This window comes from Oryzias melastigma, linkage group LG4 (assembly GCF_002922805.2).
Source record: "Oryzias melastigma strain HK-1 linkage group LG4, ASM292280v2, whole genome shotgun sequence".
Lineage (NCBI taxonomy): Eukaryota > Metazoa > Chordata > Actinopteri > Beloniformes > Adrianichthyidae > Oryzias > Oryzias melastigma.
This window is the reverse complement of record NC_050515.1, coordinates 26,457,535-26,477,797: the sequence shown is the minus strand read 5'-3', so window position 1 is coordinate 26,477,797 and position 20,263 is coordinate 26,457,535. Positions and strand designations below refer to the sequence as shown.

Sequence of the window (20,263 nt, the reverse complement as noted above, 5' to 3'; positions counted from 1 at the left end):
ATATAAATATGAGTAATTTCTCCTGGATGTGTTCAATGTTTGTTAAAATGTAAATGACTGCAAAATAGATGTTTTGGAAAGAGTTAAACATGATGCCTCACTTCAAGTTTTTCATAGTTTTTGGTAAAGATGAATTTAATAACTATGGCACCATCCATCCATCCATCTGTCCATCCATCCATCCGTCCATCCATCCAGTGTGTTTTAATGTGGAGCAGCAGCAGCTCTACTCTAAGCTCCGCCCAGGAGACAGAGCTCCTCCCCCTCTTTCTAAGGGAGTGTCCAAACTCCCTGCAGACGAAAATTCATTTCAGTCTCTTAAGATCGTTTATTTTCGTGACCTAGTTGATGTTATGCACATGATTGACCAGTAAATGGAGAACTACGTCTTTCAGATTTTTTCCTCCTTCACTACATTGAACCAAAACAGCGACTACATCACTGCAGAGGCTGCACCTCTCCACCCGTCAATCTCCAGCTCTATCCTTCCCCTTACGTGTGAACAAAATCTCAAGATACTTAAACTCTTCCACTTATGTCTGAAGCTCTCCACCTGAAAAAATCTCTGCCCAAGGCACTGGAGCTACTCCAGACCAGTTTGTGAAATTGTTGTAACTAATTAATCAATAAGTTATAATTAACACTTGACAGAATTAGCTGAAGATGGAAGTAAAGAACATTTGCTGCTTCAACTGAAACTCACATATCTTTGTAGAAATGATCAGAAAAGCTGGAAACTGTTCACCAAAATAGATTTCAAAATAAAACCAGAGCAAACTCTGCACACTTTGGGGTCAAGTTACCTTCAGACAAAGTTAAGAAAGCACAGATTCAGCCAAATGAATCTTTTTAGATGCATTGGGACATGAAGCTGAACCGCAAACAGCAAAAACAAACTTTCTTCATGTACCGAAACTGCAACCAAATTGTCCAAGCTTCAGTTCCAGCCCATATTTAAAACATCATTTGTATTGTCACGAAACTATAAAGCAAGCACTGATTTCTTACATTTTCCTCTGCTTTAATATTGCCCACTCCCTGACAATTCAACAGTTTCTATTCTCTTCTGCAGCCATCCTCCAGCAGATGTTTTTACATCATGTAGGTTTGGGTTTTTGCCTTGATGCTGGCTAAGTGAAGAAACATATCAAAGGTCTTTTGTTTCTGCTGGTTCTTCATGTTGGTTTGGTGTAAAGAAGAAAAAAAAGCTTTGATAACATCTAAGACAAGAACAGATAAACCATTCTCTTTTAGTGGTGTGTTGAAATTCTCTGTAAAACTATCCTGGGAAAAAAAAATCCAGAGCTAGAATTCAAGTGAAAAGTAGGACATTTTGGATTAGCTGGAAATCCAAACAACTTTAAATAATTTATCTTTCTCAATTAAAAAAATAAAACATATTAGTTTTGGATTATGTGTTGAATGCAGTTTATGAAAAAAATCTGAATAGGTTTGTGGTTAAATCAATCATTTTATCATTTGCTGAGATTAGAAAATCCCAACCAGACTTACTTGCTGGATTTTTAATTGTTTATTCTGTCATAAAAACATATATTTTGTAAATCATTTGTCTAATGAGCAAAAAGTCTTTAGTTCATTTTTGTGCTGAAAAACAGCTGTGACAGGTAAAAAAGCAAATTAATACGGTGGCCCTGAAGTTCAAATCCCACCAAGAAATCACTCAATGCAAAAACATTTCAAAAATCAACAATTTAAAAAAGAAAAGCAGATTTAAAAAAGGGTTGTGTCAGGACGGGCATCCGGCATATGAATCTCAGCCAAACCAAATGTGCGGTGTGGTGACCTCTGCCAGGATGTGCCGAACGGTGAAAAAGAATTTTAGAAATCAAAACAAAATTCTAGAGACCAAAACATATGTAAAAGCAAAGTAAAAGGGAAGCATCCATCCATCCATCTTCTTGACCGCTTCTTCCCTTTCGGGGTCGCGGGGGTGCCGGAGCCTATCCCAGCTACTGAAGGGCGAAGGCGGGGTACACCCTGGACAGGTCGCCAGTCCGTCTCAGGGCCTCAATCACACACACATTCACTCTCACATCCACACCTAGGGGCAATTTAGAGTCACCAATTAACCTATGAAGCATGTTTTTGGACGGTGGGAGGAAGCCGGAGTCCCCGGTGAAAACCCACGCATGCACGGGGAGAACATGCAAACTCCACACAGAAAGGTCCCAGCCGGGATTTGAACCAGGGCCTTCTCGCTGTGAGGCAAGAGCGCTAACCACTGTGCCACCGTGCAGCCAAGGGAAGCATTATAGAAAATAAAATGAATTTCCCAAAATCAAAATGTAGGACTACAGTGGGTTAAAGCTTATTCTCAGTAAGAAGCCCACAGATCTGGAAGACAATCCCGGCCAAATTAAAAGCCCAACAAGATCTAAAACAATTCACTTGTAAAGTAAAACAATGAGTAAGACCAATCAACCTGTGAACATTAGAGCCATTAGAGTGTTTTGTTGTAAATATTCTTTATTGTTTGTATTGTTTGTATAAATGCTTTTCTTTGTTTGTTAGTTTTGTCTCAGGGATCCGGTCTGCTAATTAGCTGTTAGCTAGATGTCCTGTGGATACGGCACCAGTTGGATTTGAAACTGTAACCACGATTTTTTTCTATTTTAGTCCCTTTCAAATATTAAAAAATAACAATAAGATTTTAAGTGAAACACAAAAGGAATCTGGGAAAGGAGCATCATTGATTGGATGATGATGTTTTATGGCAATAAATGTAGAAGATAGGCTCCACGCTAATCATGAACATTTTATTAGTATGTGAACATTGAAGATGCGTTTGAAAAAAATAAAATGTCATCATCCAATCAGTAATTTCCCAAAGTATCTAGCTTTTCCAGTTTCTGATTGTGTTTTTTTTTTTCCATTTCAGTTTGATTATGTCTGTTTTCCAAAACATTTTTTCTGAATTATTTTCTTTCATTTTTTTGCCATTATGTCATGTTATTTGGAATTTTGTTTAACTTCTAAATTTGAATGTTTTATTTTTTTTATCTTTTTTGCGTTGAGTGATTTTGTCCTTCCGTGAATCCGACAGTGAGAGCGGTGATTTCCTGTGAAAGCTCCACACTTACAGAGAGCGTGTCATCCGGCTCATGCATGGTGATGCAGTCCATGCTGATCTGAATGGTGTTCCCTGTGGAGCCATCAGTCGGACCGTCTGTGAAGTTCAGCTCAATGGGCTGGACTGAATGGATGGCGGATCTGAAACCAAACAAAGTAAACTGAAATGTTTTATTTATTTATATATTTATTTGGGCATTGCTTCTTTTACTTACTGGTCCAGCATGTCAAACAACTGGTTAAACACATCCTGGCTGGAGAAGTCAGACTGTGCTGACTGGTTTTGGGCCATGGCGGTGAGGAACGAGCTGTCCCTCCAGGACAAACGGGATGTAGGGTCCCTCAGTCTGCGGAATGACAACGTCAGCTTAAGTCATCACTTACATTTAAAATTACCTGCACTCGTCACCATTGTGCCTTCTTCTGCAAAAGGCACGTCTTAATTGCAGTTTTAAAAGTTGCTTTGTCAGCAAACACGGAGCATGAGGATTTATGAGCAGGCTGGAGATCTGACCACCCAGCCAGCAAAAGAAAGGAGGAGGAGTCCTGCTGGCACTCATTCATGAAGAGAACGTCCATTGTGAAGAAGTCAGCCTGCATAATGCAGAATATTTGTACTACACATAATGGTGATTATGCACCATTCAGACAGAGGCACCTTGACCTGCTTCCTTGAAACTTTACACCTGCTTCGGCACTCAGCCTGCCATTGTTCCTGCTGAGTGGCGCATGCTGCAGTCTGAGACAGGCGGAATTCCCCCCACAGTCTATATGATAGCGCTGCCACAACCTCTGGTATGTGTACAGCTGGACCATCGCGGTACTGTAGGTGGCTTGGCAGAGTGACCATAATCTGAAGCTGGCACTATTTTGGGTTTTGGAATTCCCCGACACTGTGTGATGACTGATATTAATACCAGACTTAAAAACACAGGCATATCTAATGAGGAAAATCATTTTACTTATGCGGGAGACGCACCAGAGGGCTGGAAGAGTTTTCCCTTATGGTGAACTTAGAGCTGGAGGAAGACATCATTAATTCATTCCAGTATTAAGTCTAGCTGAATGAAGAGAGAAAATAAATTACAAGCAATAGTAAGGATACTTTACTTTTTATTTTCCTGTTTTTAATAGTCAATGTGATTCAAACATTTATTGCTGTAGGATTTAAATAAACATTTCATTAAAATGTATGGCATACATCAAATAGAAAGCTTATAGTATTTTTTATGGAATTAATAAATATAATTTATTAGGAACCCGTTGGTGAGCTTGTATATTTCTTTCAAAGGTTTTAGCTGAGCTGAGGAGTTTACGGTTACCTCAGGATGTGGATTTTCCCTGGTCATTCACATTTTCTGCCTAATTTTACAGCAACAATGCAAAAAGCTTGATATGATTTTAGCAAATTAGACTTAAAAACAAGTTTTTTAAGTGTACTTTAATACTGTAAAAACACTTGGATTATTCATGTAGGGGTATTTTTATTTTGCTTTTTGGAGCAAGACTAATATTTGGATTTATTGTGGTATAATTTCAACCAAATCTACATTTTTTTCTGAGTTACAATAACCTTGAAAAATGTTTTCATTCAATTTTTAACCCTGGAGTTTGTTTAAAAACAACCAAATTTGGTATTATTTATAATGGAGTTTTTAGTGTAAAGTTGGTGTTGGGATCCTTGATGACCTTTCTACTATATCGATTTAAGATGTGCTAAAATGATTTAACGGGAACTTGAAAAGACAATTCCTTTTCCAGGGGTTCTGCACTTGAATGCTGTGAGAGTAAATTAAATTACAGGTCCATAGCTACAAACGTGGAGGAAAATTTGCAACTTGTTTGTCATTTTTAAATCCTTAAACATTATTGGAATAGTTTAAAATACAGAAAATATGTCTATTTCAAATAGAATAATAATAATGTGTATGTACTCTAGTACCAACAACAGCAGAACTTCTTTACATTTAACTAATTCATGACTGAATTTATTTCAATTCATATAAAAATTATTTTTTAGTGTCTTTTCAGGTAAAAATGAGTCCTGGATTGAATGGAAATTTGTAAATTAGCAATATATGCGGCGTGATGGGATTAACTTAATATTTGTCAGATTTGAGCTTTTTACTCATTGCTTAACAAGACTTAGAAAACATTAAGTTACTTCTCTGATAAGACCATACTTTTAGTTACTTTGACTCAGTAACATTAATGAAAGGGGTGCAACAATACTAAAGCATGCTTATTTATTAATTAATAATCACTCCTAACAAACACATTAAAAGACAAAAAGTGCCTGATCATTGATGACACAAATGTGCATTTTGGAGATTTTGATGCATATAGGAGCGCAACCTTGAAAATGTCTGCTTTTTTTTTTTTTTTTTTTTAACAGCAACAATCTTAGTGGCAGTGCCAATATCCACCTGCTGGAAAAGAAATACATTTATAATCTTTTAACTTACAGAACATCAGTGTTGTAAATCCTACAATTATGGAAGTTAAAGTTTATTTTCAAAGCATTTTTTCCTAAAATTCCATCATCTTATCTGTCTATTTTCCACTGGCGGATTGTTTTGCTTGGATGGCGGTTGGGAGGATGGTTTTGTTCGTTCTCTGACTCCTGTTTACCTGCTTTTGGGTGTCTGGTTACTCAGTCAGTTTTTCCCGTAGCCCGGGGCAAAGGCTGTTCAGCATCCACTTAAACACAGAGCAGCGCCTCCAGACGAGACAAGGCCAGAGGTCAGCACTAAACAGGGGACGGCCATTGTCTCCCAGCAGGTTGGGCACAGCGACCGATGAAAATGCAATCAAAACAAACAGCCCGGCAGATCGCGGGCCTTCTCCAGTGTCATTATTAATCACTTTTCAAAAGGCCCCAAACCCTTTTTGCCTCATCTGTCAGCCCTGGCTGTAAGAGGAACATGACTGCAAAACAATAGAAAGCTCCAAAGTTTCTCCTCTTGTTCCCTGTTCGTTACAGAAAATCAGAATGGCGAAAAATGGGCCATATACTAGCAAATAAACAAACAAAATCAAGCTAAACACACAGTTATTTTTTAATTGGAAACAGCAACTCTATTAAACTTAATGAAACATTTAATTTAGGAAGGAACTTCACCGAAAAAATGAAACATTGGATGACTCAACAAAAGTTCTGTAATTTGGTAGATTTAAGATTTTACGTTTTCATCAACTTAAAATGTTGGGTTAATGGTTTACTCAACTCAAAATTTTAATTTGACATTAACGTATTTTTTAATGCAAAAAATCCCTTTTGTGAACTGATCCAATGTTTCACTTTTTTACAGTTTGTCCAACATCAGCCACCATCTTTCATTTTCCCTTAAATTTCTTTAATCATAGAGCAATTTATTTAGAATAATTAAATTGTCTTACTTGCTATATTTAGCTTCATGTATTGATGTATTTCACAAATGTGAACTTTTTAGCAAACATTTTCATGTCATGTTTTATTTTGTCTTGCATTTCTCTTATTTTGGTGGGTCCATTTTTGTTTTTCCTCATTTATATAGTATTTAACAATTGGTTTACTCATTTTTCCAGTTTACTAAACCTGAGCAAAGGGTGTTTATTTATATAGACACATGATCTTAAGTGAACAGAAAACCCTGGATTTGATTCATACATTTATTTGTTCCTATCTTTAAGCTCCAGAGGAAGGACGTGACCTAATTTTTCTTTCATCAGCCGTGACCACGCTTTCCACACACACCGCTGCTATAATTATGCAACTAGAATAAATGCATTGCAGCGTTCGTAGGTCCATGCAACTGCTCTGTGGATTTTCTAGCCCTCCTGATGACTTCAGAACAAGTCAAGCAAGAACAGTGACATTCCCCCCTTGCATCTATGTCAGTTAAACTGAACATGAGGGTAACTGTGTGCAGAGTGTGATGTTTATTATTATTCCAGCTGGGTTAATAGAAGCCACAAGCCAGTGTCAGTAATCAGTTTGTGCGGTGTAGAAGTACTTACCGATGAGGGAAGGGAAACTCAGGGTAATACTGCACGGCTGTGAAAGGTGAGTTCATGTTGTCATGCCAAACTTCACTTCAAAATGGTGAGCATGTCATAAAGACACGTGTATAAAAACAAAAAAAAAGTGCTTGAGCTACAAAACTAAATACAGCTAAAAAGTATCTGTACATCCAAATAAACAAACAAACAGGCCTGGATTAAAGTGCCGGAGGGTACAGTGCAGAGTGAATGAGCTTTGGGAGATGTTTAGACTTTAGGTATGTTTTCTTCAGCTGCCCAACAAGTGGGAGGGGCTTGAGCCAGCTGGCTGACCAATCCAATGCTACGCTTGTACAAGATATCAGTCGCGCTCTGTTACTAGGACATAGATATCAAGCAACTACAGTTGACCCCTGCAACCCCCTCCAGCCCCACCCGACACATGCCCACTCACAGCTATATCCTGAACACCCCCCTCCCCGTGTCCCTCTCCTCCAGCCTTGTTCTGACATTTCCACCCAGATTCCAAAGCATCTTTTTAGCCGAAGGCGGACATGTCTGTTGCGTCATGCTGCCATCTGAAGCCCAGGGCCACTTTTCGTCCAATCAGGTGCCTCCAAACAGCAGGAAATAAAGATATTTGACTGCTCCACATTTACCACGAGGAGCGGTGGAGGCCATTAGAAAAACAGACAGACATTTTTAAAACACTTTACGTAATCATCCCCTCTCACCTGCCTCTAATCTCACAGTATGGCCGTGTAAACCAAGAGGTCCTGTGCGGTTTTTCAGAGATGAGCAGCAGATGAATCAGCATGCTAAAATGAAGAGGCAGGGTCATGGCCTGAGAATGATAATAAATAGATGTGATGTATCCAGGCAACACACACCTCTGAGCTGCTGTCTCAAACAGCATCATTGTGCGTCTTCACTGCCAGCTGGACAACAGGGACATTCATGCCTGTCAGTGTGGGGACAATGTGGTTTTCAGCTCATGTTTTACAATTCAGCTTTGGCCACAGAATAGACATTAAAGCTCCTCTGTTATGCAGCAGGGTCTTTATAGTTTTCTCTGAAGAAAATGGTCTTTCCCTGGCCCAAAATCTTTGTGCGTGTAATGACATTCACTTGGAAACGCGCGTTCAAGTCTACGAAAACATGGATATATACGCGTTTCAGGCTTCTGTGTTTAAAACTCTTGCGTTTATTTGCAAGTTTGTAAATCCGTTTTCAGGATCTACATACAAAACGCGCAACTTAAAAGTTAAACAAGTTGAACTTTCACCAATAAGGGACTCATGTTTGATAGTGGTGTTTGGATGCCGTATCATGGGGGAGAAATTTATAACTGCAGTGTGTGCCTGGCCGGAATTACATGACATCAAGGCCCAATCCAATTCTTCCTTTTTCCCTCGACCTCCTCCTTTTCGCTTCATTTAGCCCAACAAACGGAGAGTTATAAAAAATTAGTGCCTTATAATTCACTTATGTTTGATGATGTCAATAATTGCTAGCATTAGCTCGGAGCTTCTAGTGCTCAAATATAAATAACAACAGTGGTTTAATAACTTTTAAAAGGTCACACTACAAAAAAAAGTCATTACTTACATTTAAATGTTAACATCTGTGCTTCAGAGCACACCCACATGACGGGGGACTTTGGTGGGTCAGATTAAAAAAAATAAATAAATCCAGACACACTTTCACTAAAAATGCCCCTTCAAATGGAGGGGAATGGAGAAGGGAAGAACTGGGTCCAAGTCTTTCATAATTTGGAACAGAGCTGTGTAAGAAAAAGCCTGGAGCAAGATTCCCCAGATTAGCACCACTTTGACATTTTGCTCCAAGCCTCTTCCAACTGTGAGAACATGTGGTAGCATCAGAGAGCAACAGTCCAGTGTGAACACCGTATGCTAAAACCGTGTTGAAGAATCTGCATCAAGTGCATTAAGTGTGTTTAGTGTGTTCTTGAATGAGCTTTTAGCATATGGTGTTCATTATGTGTAGAATAAAGGAAACATGGCAGCATTTCATTTCATTTTTTAAAGCATTTGGACGTTTTATACTCAAAGAAGCACAACTGGGTAGATCTAATAGACAACATTTTCTTTTTATTCAAGCAAAAAGTCGAAAAAAGAAAATTATAGTTTACTATTACCATGTACAGCCAAATTTACAATGCTTTAAAGAAAACTTAAAAATATAATAAAAAAGAAAAACTTTCATAAAGCTTACGGTAAAGCAGTCAATTGGTTTAGTAGTTTTATTTGAGTATTTTAACTGATGACTTACTATTATAATGTATGATAGTTTCACCATTTCTAAAGCTGTGAAAATTAGAGCAACTTAAATTCCATGTTCATGTTTTGTTTTCCTTCAGTTCAAAAATAATTACTGGTTATGTGACTTTTTATATTTTATTATTTAGCTTTCTTTTTTTTAAAGCACATTTTGTTTTAATTCATAACTACAAAGCTCTACAAATTAAAGCATTTTTGAAGATTAAAAAAAACGTAAAAAATTAGAAGTTTTTTCTATAATAAGTAATACAAGAGCATAGTTCTGTTTGTATAGAAACACTTTTTAAACAGTGTTGATACATCTGTTGCATTTGTAAAGAAACAAAAGAGCAAAGCAAAGACTTGACTTTAGGTTGTTTGGATTTTCATATGTGCTTTAAAACAGTTATGATCCTGCAATGACAGTCAGTAGGACACAGTTTGAAAAAAAAAAAAAACACATCGACTACCAGTTTACCAAGTATAAATTACTTTATTTATACTCTTAGACAAAAATCTGCAATACCAAAGAGACCTCCTTCAACATTTCTGTGAAGTTGGTTCATACCCATCATGCTCTGCTGCTTTTCTCAGGTATGTCTTGATTTCCTTTGTTAAACTCTCTTCAGTTTTTGTTTTTGTTACAATCGCACATGATTTGGGAGTGAGATTATCACAAGTCATCTTTTTTCAAATAATTATTCTCCAGTCAAAATCTTGTTACGTCTAATTATTGTTTCATTTGTGGCAGTTTGTCATTTCTTTGACATTAAGTCGTATGTAGAATTGAGTAGTAGTAGTTCACTTTCGGCTTATCCCTTTCGGGTCGCCACAGCGAAACAACACCCACTGTTTGGCATCAGTGATTTGGCAAAGTTTTTATGCCGGATGCCCTTTACTGACACAACCCTGTACTTGAGGGGCACAGGGACCCAGTTAGGCAGCAGCGTCAAGGGTCTTGATTAAGGACCCAATCTGGGTGGAGATCAGTGGACAACCCTGGGAATTGGGAATCCGATTCTCTGACCTAAAATCGATTTAGGACATCTTTAGTTAAAACTTCACCCGGTGTGACTCAGATAAATACCTGCTACTGAACAGTGAAGTTTTCCAGATTCCTTGTATTTCTTGCAAGATAATCAAGTGTCAAATAAATGTGTACAAACAAACAGGAAAATAAGAATTAATGTCAAATCTATCCACATTTTAGTTTGATAAAGCTCAGCTCTCTGTTGTTTTCCCACCTCAAAATTATACAATTATCAGAACATTCTACCTCACTGTTTGTTCACATGTCTTTGGTAAATTCAAAGTGTTTCCACATATTAGACTGTAATGATGGTTGATCATTTATTGCTGCATCACGTGATGTTTGCTGTGATGGCATTTAGTCATTATGGTATAGTAAAATAAATTGACTTTATCTCAATCCTAATGGTATTTTCCAGATAAATTATAATCGATTCATTTCATTTGGAAACACTTTTATAATGGTATAGGTCAGGGTCTGCAACCTTTGACACTAAAAGAGTCAAGTGTCTTACAGACCAGAACCCAACAAGAGCCACAAAGTCTCACTTTATCGTTAAAAAATGCACGATATTTATGCTTTTTTGTCAATTAAATGTATAAATGTAACTTAAATAATACATTAATTAAAATACAACAGTGTCTATATGCTTATATATAAAACAGTTGTAACTCCGTTTACTTTTGACGGCAGCACACTCTAATTCCTTTCAAAATAAAACCACAACTCTGTGTCAAAAAAGTTCATCCAGCTGCAGAGGCTTTACTTAAATTAAAAATGCAAGACAGTCAAACATGATGTTTTGGGATCATCATTTTTTTCCCTTTTACTCTCAGATATAAACAACATTTTAGTAGGATCTCTTTCTTTAAAAAAAAAACCCTCGAAACAATAGAATAAACAGATCTTTTTATTGAAAACATTTTAAACCGCATTTGTTCAAACCTTTAACCACTTAGTGTAATTTACCAAAATAAAACAATGTTTGGACTCTTATTTGACTAAGTACAAATTAAAAACACACATTTAAAGATGATTTCTACAGGATTTCTGACAGTAAATTAAACTTTTTTTGCTTAGCTGTTTAACATATTAAAAATCTAACCAGAAATGACTAAACTTAACTGATCGATTATGTGTTCAATCATTAGTATTTTTCATTAAAGCTAAAGAGCCACAATAAAGGGATAAAAGAGCCTTATGTGGCTCCAGGGCCGCAGGTTCCAGACCCCTGATGTGGATCAATAAGATCAACTATTCGGTTGGATCATAGAAATATCAGGTCATTGATTAGGTTGATTGGTCATTACACCCTACAAACTTTACAAAACATGCTATTTGTATTTACTTATTATTATATATAAGCAAATCTAAGTTTATTTGAATTTTAAGCTAAAATCTGACTCAATGTCCAACCAGCATCTGCCAGTGTTTGTCCTGAAGATGCAACTTGTTGCGTTCCAACTGAAAACATATCAGTCTGCTGACAGAAGCAGCAAAAGCCTCTCATAAAATGTTGTGCTGATTATCTTTATAACAAGATTCCTCCTTTAAACACAAGCGCACGCTCTCTTTGACGGAGTCCTCCTGTCACTGTAACAAGGACAAACTGACCTCAAGATGTTATTAAATGTGATATTTACAATGATATCTGAAACCCTTACGTCACTAATTACTCTGAAGCTCAGGCATCGGGGAGCAGTCACTGAACCCCGATTACTTCATTTGAGATGTATGTGTGTGTTTATGAGCTGGCAGCCACATCAGTTACATCTCTGGTACTGTCATCAGAGCGAGCTCACGTACGTCCGCTGGTTATCGCTCCAGCAAAGCTCTGGCTAAAGAGCGATTAGCCGGATTTCATCTGCAGTTGTGTGTGAAATCACAGCCTTGGTGACCAAAGCCCCAAATCTACTTAAACTGCTCAAGAGGGTTGATTGTTCGGAGGACATGAGACCCACTTCAAGCCTCATTCATGTCGAGAGTTTTCCTACAGGATGCCAAAGAGCAGTTGGTGGAGCAGCTGATGGAGCAGTCCCGGCGTTTCCTGTCCTATGGAGGGCTGTGTTATCGGTGTCAGTCATATACACCACACCAATCGCCCTCACACTGAGGGGGATATGTGGGCATACTTGGGTGCCTCTGTGTATATATTCCAGTTGGTGACTAATGCAGGGGAAATCCAGATGAGTCAAAACTACCAGTGTCCGATGAAGTGTCCGTGAGGCGATAATTTACAGCCTATGGACTAAACTGCCCAGCAACTTTTGTCAGAACACCCCTACAGGGAACCTTAAATTTGACTTGGCAACACCGTCTTGGAGAAGCGGCAGACTAAAGAGACACAGGAAAGGTGAACGTCGCTAACCTACAGTTTACTTTAACACAAAAACGAAACCAAGTTGTTTACAGTTTGACGTAAATTCAGTTCCTGGAGCATAGAATATTTGCAGTCCCTTACAAGATTTCCTGCTCCTCCATAACGGCACAGCAGGTAAACAGTTCTAAAGAGGCGCGAGTTTCCCATGCGACCAGTTAAACCTGTATTTCTATTTTTTCACCAAATCACACGCAGTCATTTTTAGACTCCCAGACAATTATTGATGCTTTCCCACGATATGATTCATCTTTTTTCTGACTGGTGTGTGTCTTTTGTCACATTGATTTTTTTTATGTTGGGAAAGTCAATTTTGCCGGCAGCAACAAAGTGTTAGTAAGCCAGAGTTCAATAATCCATCAGGTCCAACCACCTGCAGTTGAAGCCTGGTTTGTTTGCTTGGTGTTTGGCAGTAATCGTCTTTAGTGCACAAACTAACATAAAAGAAGAGGCTTTTAAAAATGTAATAAAATATAACACAAATGGGTTTTTCATCACAGAACACCACCCTGACTTTTTTTCATCACGTGCATAAATACAAGTTGTCCTTAGATTCTAAGGTGGCATTAATTTAATTTTTTCATCTTTTTATCTGGTGGCTGATTTTTGTGTGTGTTGTGTGTTCACATTATGGTCAAGTGAGGTAGCTTTTCAAATAGTTTAGCCTAAATTTTTAATGTCCAATTAAAATACAGCCTAAAGCCGCTCTTCGATCTTCTTTTGATCTGTTAAAAAGATTGTTTTCTGAGATGAATCAATTATCAGTAAGTACTCAACTTTGTTACTTGAAAAAATCTGCACTCGATCAGAACTGGATAACGGAAACTTTATAAAACTATGAAATGAAGCAACTATGTATGGGTGGAATTATGTAGATTTGCTTCTTCCCACTCATTTTCAAGAAATCAATCAAACTCTACTTGACTTTAGTTAATAATCGATTTATTTATTAAATCAACTGTGGCTTAAGTGTCTGTTATTGCTTTTTTTTATCAATGCATTTCATTATTTCTGCAATGAGTTTGAAAAAAATCATTGGGATTTCAATCAATCAATCAATCAATCAATCAATCAATCATGAAGTTGTTGGCAGGACTGTTGTTGCTGTAAACCTATCCTCATTTCCCATCATCCCTTTGCTTACACTCTCTCCCACTAGCTTACAGACACTCACAACTCCAACCTAACATTAGTAGTGCAACAAAAATGGTGAGTAATAATGGAGCGATCCAGCTGTACAGTTTTGATCCAGATGTCAGCTTTGTGTGTGGCTTAACCAGATGGGATACTCTCAGTGAGAAGTGAAATGAGTTTTATTCAATGGCTATGTCACCACAGTTGTAATAGAACATTATGATTTAAACAGGTGCCATTACAAAATACCACATCACAAAGAGAGGTCTAAAACTTAATACAAATACATACGGTTAACCTAAATACAAGTTGCATTCTATATAAGCTTTAGTGAAAAGACTTTGAAAGAGAATGCTTTAGGCTGTGCTTTTATTCTGAAAACAAGTCTCAACTGCTGGTACTGTAATGTGTGAAAGAAAGCGACAGTCGTTTGACAAGAGCATTCTAGCAAAACAACACGAACTACATGAGTATAAATAAATTAATGGCAGCATTTTAGATCAGTACAAGTATTGCCCAATTAAGTTTTGCAATATTTTCTTTCCTACACTTCTAGTTTCTATGTCCGATCTTCAAGCTTTCTCCAATGACATTTTTGAGTCTGCTCCTGATTCACAATGATTTGAATAAGAAATACTCAGAAATCCACCTTTAATCTGAATTTTCTTTTTATATGTCCTACATCATGCAAAAAATGCTACAAGAACATGCTAAAAACAACAAAAGCACAATTTTCATTGGAGTGGGTCTTTAAGATTTAACCCAGTTTTGGTATAAAATAACAAATTACCATGAAGGCTTTCTGAAGATGCAAAGAGCAACAACAATCAAACCAAATAAATTAAACTATGACAGATAAATCTAAATAGGTTTTTTAAACCAAACCACACTACGTTTTTTCCATTTGGGCTGGAGTGTCTTAACTGCGTGTTAACATTAATCTCTTCAATGACCAGCAAATTTAATGGAATGACTTGCACTGAAGTTTTAAGACAAGTCTTCTAAGTTGCACCAGGTGAGTGGCCTTGTGGTAGAGTGTCCGCCCCGAGACTGTAAGGTCGTGAGTTTAAACCCAGGCTGAGTTACACCATGGAGTTCAAAAAAAGAGACCTTCACACACCTAGTAGTGTGACAACTTGTGTAACTTTAACTTGGAAGTCAGAACAGGAATGCTAATCGAAATGCATTCAACTTTGATCAATTCAATGCAAATATCCTGCAAATTAACTTCTTTAGTGTTTGAACAAGTCAAAACCAAATCTTAAAGCTCAATCTCTCTAGGTTTGAATTGGTGATGACAAATCTAAAGGTTTTTTTTTCAAAGAGCAGCATAATAATATACTTACTTATGATCTTAATCTTTAATCTTCAGGTTTGTGAGAAATGGCAGACAACTTTAAGAGGAAAGACTAAGAAATCATGTAAATATAGAAGAAAAACAGGACCATGTAAGACTCAAACACTCCCCAAAACACCAGATCCTATTCAGTTTTGTGTGCAGATGTAAAGAAAGTTCTGGTCTCAAAACCAGCATGAGTCTTTGTAACAACTGATCAACTATCATTCAGAGTGAATCCAAATGAAAATAGTTCCTAACTCATACATTATCTCAAAACTTGCATCTACTTTATTAAATTTTTTCCAGTTCTTGTCATGTTTGGCTTCCCAAGAGTATTTCTATAGGATTTAAATATATATATAGTTTTAAATTCCTAAATCCATTAAAACTAAGGATGTAAAGATATTAGACAAGTATAGAAAAATCAATCAGGCAGTGGAAGTAACAGCAGTAACGGTTAGAGATGTAAAAAGTGTAAAATTGATCGAGCAACTGCAGTATTCTTTGAAAACCACAGATATGAACAATATTATGTTGGTTAAAAGGTATAAAATCAACCAAGAAGTAAATTTATTTCTGTTTATTTTCTATCCACTTTGTCATTTTATGTTCATGCGATGAAAACACGTCCAATCATAAGCTTCCTTCTTCACAGTCAATACCTGAATACATTATTATTTATAGCTTTAAATACCATCTAGATTTGAGCATTTTTTGTAATACAATTGAACTGTATCGTTGAATACTTTATGTATGGATTTGTGGACCATGTACTGAGATGTTTCCACTAATTTTCATGGATAAACTCCACAGTTTACCTGTGTTTTTTGGGGGGAGGGGCTTTTTTAAGAAAATGCTGCTTTTATTTTAACTTCTGATCGGATTTAAACGTTAGAATCGCTAAAAACACACATTTTGTTGTTTATTATAGCAAGGAAGCATCTTTTTTTTTAGGATGTCCAAAATCTGAATGCTATCCACGATGTTTAACCCTTTAACACCTGTGACGCTTAAACACAAAACTTTTAACATAATGTAACTTTTTAAACTTTAACACGATAATTCCAGTAGATTCTGAAGGAGAAAATTTCATTAAATTAAAGAACATGAACACTAAAGTTGTTTTAGATTTTTTTTTAGCTTAAAATAAAAAAAAAAAATTAATATGATTATGGTCACCTTTAAAAATGGGTGCAGTATTTTTGCTGGATTAAAACCACACCTAACCATGAAGTGATCATCAGCAAACAGAAAATCTTTGCTTCGAAAACAAAGCTGACAGTTTCTCTGCACCTTGGATGATCAACAAGCCTTGAGGGACTTTAGTGTGAACCAAAAAAAAAAAAAAAAAGAGCCGTGGATCAAAACATGTTTCAGATCAGTCAAGTACTACTGGATGGCTTTGTTTTTTTTCCCAGGGGACAAAATCCCTTCTCGCTCTGCAGCGAGCACAGTCAGTAAACACAATCAAAGCTTTCCACAAACCGGTCCTGGACCAGAGCGCCAGATCAACCGGTGAACCGCAAACCATCAATCACACCTAATCCAACACTAAACCCGCCTTTGCTGTCTTTGATGTAAGTCAACATCATTCACAGTGTGGTGTTAGTATAGTTCAGTGCTAATAATTTTCCATTTACCACAAGTAAACGAGCCAAAACGCAGCAGTGGCGAACAGAAAGAAAGGTTTATGGCCAGATAATTGAGGAGATAAGATTTCAGTCTGTCTGTTGTCAGCTTTAGGTCAAATCAAAATCCAAATTAATAGCAAAAATAAAGATAAAATGTTTACGAGGTGACCCTCTTTCCATCTAAACATTACCAGGAAGACGATTCATTAGAATGGGGGTGATCTGCTTATGGCGAGCTGGCATGACATTGGTGAATTGTTCAGGCAGGAGTTTAGGGGTGATGATATTTTTTACTGAAAGAGCAGGTGCTGCAGGGTCCTGCTTCAGCACTTCCGTGAGGTAACACAATATTCTTTCATATTCTAACTTTCAGAAATATAGTCCATGATGTAAAAGTTCTGGACCGGTGTTTAGCAACCACACCGCCTGTATCCCGGCAACAGGTTGACAAGTGTGATTGGTCTTTGCCTCCACCTATTAAAAAGCACGCATGTGTAGAACATAATGATGCTTGCACCCGTCCGCATGTAATCTAAGCGAGGGGTGAAAGTGTCCTTTGTCACTGGATACGCTTTAAAAATAAAACACGCTGTCGACGAACTGGGACGCTTGAATGAAAGTTGATATTTCAAAGGCATTTCTTCAAGTCTCTGATGAGTAGATGGATATAGTTCATCTGCGACATACCGAAGCCATCAAACAATTACATGTTCAGCATGCTGTGAATTGCAGTTCTCATGATGTCAGAAAAAAATCCCTGTGTGCCACAGAATATGGGACAAAGCTTCATTTAGATTTTGACAGAGAATTTATATTTATGTTAGCCTCTAATGGTCATAGAAACTTCAGAACTTTCTATACCCCAAACTTTAACAATCAACTTTGATTTTTTTTTTTTAATTTACAAGCTTTTCAGTTTTATTTTGCTGACATGAGGTCAGTCTCAGACAAGAACCGTGAAATCCTCTGTACTAATTGACAGGCTTATTGAATTTACACAGCTCTGACGGCGGGTGACAGCTGATCCGCCGGAGCAGGAGGCAGTGGGATGGAAATGTTTGAGCTGATAGGTAGACCAGGTTCCAGCGAGATCACGTCACGCATCATTCTGCGTCGGTGAGGGTGTTCGTGATGCTGGGGTGTCCAAGCCTGGGTGAAAACGGCAGCACGCTCCTCTCGTCTTACTTTCAGTGCATAATGTGTCTGTTTGGCACCAAATCATGCCAGTCCAGCAGAAACTCTCAGTAGGTGGAGTGCAGGATGCAGATGCTGAAGATGGAGAATGTGTGCACACCTGATAGTTTAAAAAGGGGCACTTGTTAACAGAAGATGTCAGTATCAGTCTCCAGCTTCACTTCACCTCACCAAAGTGCCGTCTGAGTCACTTGGCAGTCTGCCTCTGTGACACCCGGCTCCCCACACAAAACCCCCAGATGCTTTTTAACTCTTTTTGTTCCGTGAGCTCAGTATCAGTCAGTGCTGCTTGAGTCAAGACGTCTTCCGATTTCTTCATAACAACAAACAACCGTAAAACCAAGAACCTGTGACTCATTACATTGAAAAACCACCTTGACGGGAAAAAGTTGGAGTAATTTCTTTTTTTTGTGATCTTATCCTGTGACCTGCTCTTCCATTCAAAATTGTATCACTTTAGTATTTGTTAGTTCAAACTTCCCTTGAATTCTTTTCACAACACTTGAACCCTGAGTAGATCTTAACTTTGCAGCATTGCAACACCTTGGTTCTGTTCTGTCTGCCCCCTCGGATGTAGAGCTGCTACCGTCGCACGAGCTTCCTCAAAGGTACATTTGGGCTTATAGACAAACAGTGCTATTTCAGACTCTTTGGCCATTATTTCCTATATTAAACAATATTATTCATAGTCAAAAATTGAAGGTTTAATCTTTGACTACAAAACAAGCCCACATCATTTGCCTCCCACCACAAATTTCTCTATAAATATGATGTATAGAGGTGTGTTCGATGATTGAATCTTTAAAAAAAGATTTATTTGAGTTATCATGCTTGGGCAGTTTGCTCCACATCAGTTATTTTTTTTATTTATTTTAATGTTTTGCCTCATTTGACAGACGTGAAAGCTGACCAGAACACTGATTTGGGCCAAACAAGTGAACTCATATCTGTCTGAAAATAAGGATTGGGGGGTTCACTTGCATTTGAACCCTGGTGTGGTTCAGTAGATTTAGAAAAGAGTTCAGAAAACGGATGGATGGGGTACTTAGTGTGTCTTTTGGAGTAAAACTGTCACTGTTTAATTTTTATGTTTGACATTTTCGATTGGTCAAAAACGTTGGCAGTTAGGTCCAAACTATCCCCCTTTTTTTGCAAGGTTTTTGTAGAAAAAAAAAAAATGATAAAAACATTTTCTCTCAAAACAGAGTTCTCCGCAGCATTCTAAATCAACCTAGATTTGTTGTCAGCTAAGATTCTGTAAGTTAGAAAGTCCTGCTTTAGTTTGTAAAAAGCTGACAACCCAACAAAGACTACAAAGAAAGTCCAATAATTTGGGAGCATAAATATTACACAAGGTTTGTGTGACATATATGTACCCGGATGACTGTGAAATTAAATTCTACTGGAACTTTTTTAGGCATTTATATAATATAGCTTAATTTAAAAGTCTGAATATCTTGGAGAGAATACAGTTTCATCCGATTTGTGTGTTTGTATAACTTGATTTGTAGTTTGTGTCCACCTATTTTTGTGTAACTTTAGATTGGTGTGTGCGTAAATCTTGATTTGTAACTCATACAATGCGTTTTGTGCATAACTGTGTGTACCTGCGACTGTGTATTCACATGTACAAAAATTACAAAATACAGTTTACACATGTACAACTTTAAATTACAACGACTTAAAACTAACTTAATTGGTGATTGGTGCATATTTCAATCACCTGAAACACACACAAATCAGATGTGAGACTGGTTTCACGTCTCCAAGATTTGTGTGTAAATGATGCATTTAAATACTGCTAGAATGCTGGGTCATCAGAGTTTTCTTATCACCCGCTTTGAGCTTAATGAATAATATCTGGTGAAAAATTCAGATTTTCGCACTTTCTTAACAGATAATATTTGAAAAAAAGTCTAGATATTCTTTTTTGAAACACTCTACACTAATGTTTTTCTATTCTCAGCACTACTTCGCAACTTGGCGTTCCCTGCTAGTGCCTTCGCCATGGAGCTCTTCCACGAGTGCCAGTTCCCAGTCGCGTTTATAGCAGGCAGCATGAAGTCCTCCTCGAAAACCAGAGAGCAAACTGGGACGATCAACCCTCCATCCTGCTCTGCTCCTTGAGTGTGGAGAAGGACCTTACTCTGTGTATCAGGTGATTGGTGTGTACTTTTCAAAGATTTTAGCAACTATAATTTAAAGTTG

The 20,263-nt window shown here is 37.4% G+C and overlaps 1 protein-coding gene across 2 annotated transcripts in view; it reads right to left on the bottom strand.

Annotated features, from left to right (window-relative positions):
• Window positions 1–7,603, bottom strand: part of tp63 (tumor protein p63) — a 29,187-nt gene extending 21,584 nt beyond the window's left edge. Inside the window, exons 1-3 of one of the 2 annotated variants that reach the window (XM_024278433.2) lie at window positions 7,090–7,603; window positions 3,306–3,437; window positions 3,102–3,231 (exon numbers count right to left, since the gene is read on the bottom strand). In XM_024278433.2, coding sequence (XP_024134201.1) covers window positions 3,102–3,231; window positions 3,306–3,437; window positions 7,090–7,145 — 318 coding nt within the window. In that variant the 5' untranslated portion in view covers window positions 7,146–7,603. The remainder of the gene's footprint in view (window positions 1–3,101; window positions 3,232–3,305; window positions 3,438–7,089) is intronic. The other variant, XM_024278434.2, reaches the window with a different exon arrangement.
• Between the last annotated feature and the right edge of the window lie 12,660 nt (window positions 7,604–20,263).